General features: G+C 37.3%; 1 protein-coding gene across 1 annotated transcript; it reads right to left on the bottom strand.

Annotated features, from left to right (window-relative positions):
• Positions 1 to 290: 290 nt before the first annotated feature.
• Positions 291 to 634, bottom strand: LOC105261733 (phormicin). The gene has a single exon (XM_020037656.2). The coding sequence runs from the start codon at positions 617 to 619 to the stop codon at positions 344 to 346; it is 276 nt and encodes a 91-aa protein (XP_019893215.1). The 5' UTR covers positions 620 to 634; the 3' UTR covers positions 291 to 343.
• Between the last annotated feature and the right edge of the window lie 1,855 nt (positions 635 to 2,489).

The following is a 2,489-nucleotide window of genomic DNA, read 5'->3' as shown; positions in this document are numbered from 1 at the left end:
CTAAACTTATTCTAAAATTTGATGCCACTTCCGACATTTTTTTCTTTCATTCAATAAAATTGAAAAAAAAAAAATGTAAAAATTATGGCGTTTGACTTTGTTGCAGGTTTTTTTTATCTCACGCTGGACATCGGTACACAATGGATAGTGCTTGTAATTTCGGTGACATTTTACAATTTATTCGCCCACAAAAAAAAATTAATGCAGGGCATACCAAAGAAACCCTTTCGATTTTAAGTTTTTTAAGATATCTGGAAATTTTTGAAAATTTTTTATCGAAGTCTGGCAGGTTTAAAATATGGACCACAATTTATTTACACAAATTTTGAAATATATTTCGTTTTTAGTTACGACAATTACAAACTCTGCGCGAATCGCAATAACCGCCACGTCTTCCCACAGCTATGCAACGAGCAGCACACAAACTATCGCCATAGAATCCCAATAGATCACAACTGACCACCTGGTGGCGTCCAAGGGCATCAGATTCGGAAGTAGAGGACGACTCATTTTCAGCGGCCTCAGAGCCATCAGCCTCATTTTCTGATGCTGCCATGGCGAAGCTAGTCAGGCAGACAACCAATAGCAAGGTGACGACACTTACGAAGAAGATTTTCATGGTGAATAATATAATTGTTTGTTTCGTGGTTGTATTTTCTTGGGTATTTATACTTGTCCGGAATGTACGTAAATAATTAGGAAACAATTAGTAGGTTTGTCATTTACAAAATATTGTTAAAGTTCCGATAATTTGACAGTAGATTAATGAGCCAGACAATTATGGTAATATGTATTAGCATTCCAAACAGTAAATTTCACGTGCTCATTTAACTGCATACATGCGTTGTAGTTATGCGATATCTGGAAATTAGTTTAGAATTTAAATTTTAGAAATTTTTTAATGGCGCCCAACGTGCAAACTCGAAATTTAAAAAAAAAAAAAACTATTATAGATATCGAGGTTATAAAGGAATTCTTTAAAAGAATATAAAAATTAAAACTCGTTGTGTTGTATGAAATTTAAAAAGTGGTTTAAAATGGCGCCCAACGTGGAGCTTTACAGTTGATAAAAAATACTTATGCCCTAATACCTGGGAAGTAAGCTCTTTATATTTTACTAAGACGCATTCAATAAAAAAATTTCACTCCACCACATTTTTTATTAAAAATTACCCAAAAAATTCATGGCTTTTCATTTAAAGGATTAGAAGTAGCATTAAAATTGTCGAATACACTGTGATGGAGTTAATAAAATGTGTGTAGTTGTATGCAAAATTATCCTATAAAGCATACATTTGGAAGAATGGTACCAAAGACAAATATATTCCTGATCAAATTTCCCAATACAGAGATAAAATAACTGCAAACAAAGTCAAACGCCATAATTTTTACTTTTTTTAAATTTTCTTGAATGAAAGCAAAAAATTTCGGAAATAGCATCAAATTTTAGAATAAGTTTAGATTTGTTCGAATCGGTCACATTTGACACGAATTATGGCCTTCAAACGGCCAATGAAACCATCACACGCTGCACGAATGTTGCTCTGCGGTATTTTGGCCCTTTACCGGTGAAGCGTTTGCTTGAGGTGAACGACACTTTGGCCCACCTTGTTTTCCAAAATACTCCAGACACAATAGTCCAACGGATTGGTATCCGGAGATTTTGGTGGCCATTGTGGCCGCTGGAAATGAAGCGAGGAACCTCATTTTGTATCCATTCTTGGGTGGCGCGTGCTGAGTGCGATGGTGCTAAGTCCTGTTGGAATGTTCAAGGTCTGCGGCCAAAATGTTTGCGTGCCCAAGGCTTTATTACACCCTTTAGAATATTTTCGCGATAATATTCGGCATTTATTCTGATGCCACGGTCGATAAATACGAGCGGAGAACGAACATCGGCTGTTATGGCGGCCCACATCAACATCATGGCCGACGCTTGAATTCTGGCGGCCAATCGAAGGTGCACATTTTTAGCTGACCTCATTGGCAAGTAAACACGATCATTTTTTTTTGTTTACAAACTGCTGGACAACGAATTTTTTCTCATCGGAGACGGCGAAAACCAAATTCGGCAGTTCACCATTTTCGGCCAAGCGAAGCAAGTCTTTGGCTCTTTTGAGTCTAGTTTCTTGCTGTTGCGCTGTAAGTTCTTGCACTTTTTGGCATTTCAATGGCATTACCTCGAACTCATTTTTCAATATTTGCCGAATAGAATATTGTGATATGTTCAGCTCACGAACCATTTTTCGGCCACAGCGACGCGGGTTTTGATTAAGTCGCTTCTTTACTTTTCGAACCATTTCTTCTGATGTTGCTGCTTTCTTCCGTCGGGCTACGCTACCAGTATCACGGTAACGAGCGATAATACGAGACACAAAGGATTTATTCACATTTAAATGCTGGAGTGCTATAACGATAGGCACTTGTCGTTTCCCCACCAAATATAAAGAAATCACACTATCGCGCTTGAATTCCATCACGAATAACTTTTT

Source organism: Musca domestica, unplaced genomic scaffold (genome assembly GCF_030504385.1).
Source record: "Musca domestica strain aabys unplaced genomic scaffold, Musca_domestica.polishedcontigs.V.1.1 8, whole genome shotgun sequence".
NCBI lineage: Eukaryota > Metazoa > Arthropoda > Insecta > Diptera > Muscidae > Musca > Musca domestica.
Note: the sequence above shows the minus strand (reverse complement) of the source record. Positions and strands in the feature narration are given on the sequence as shown.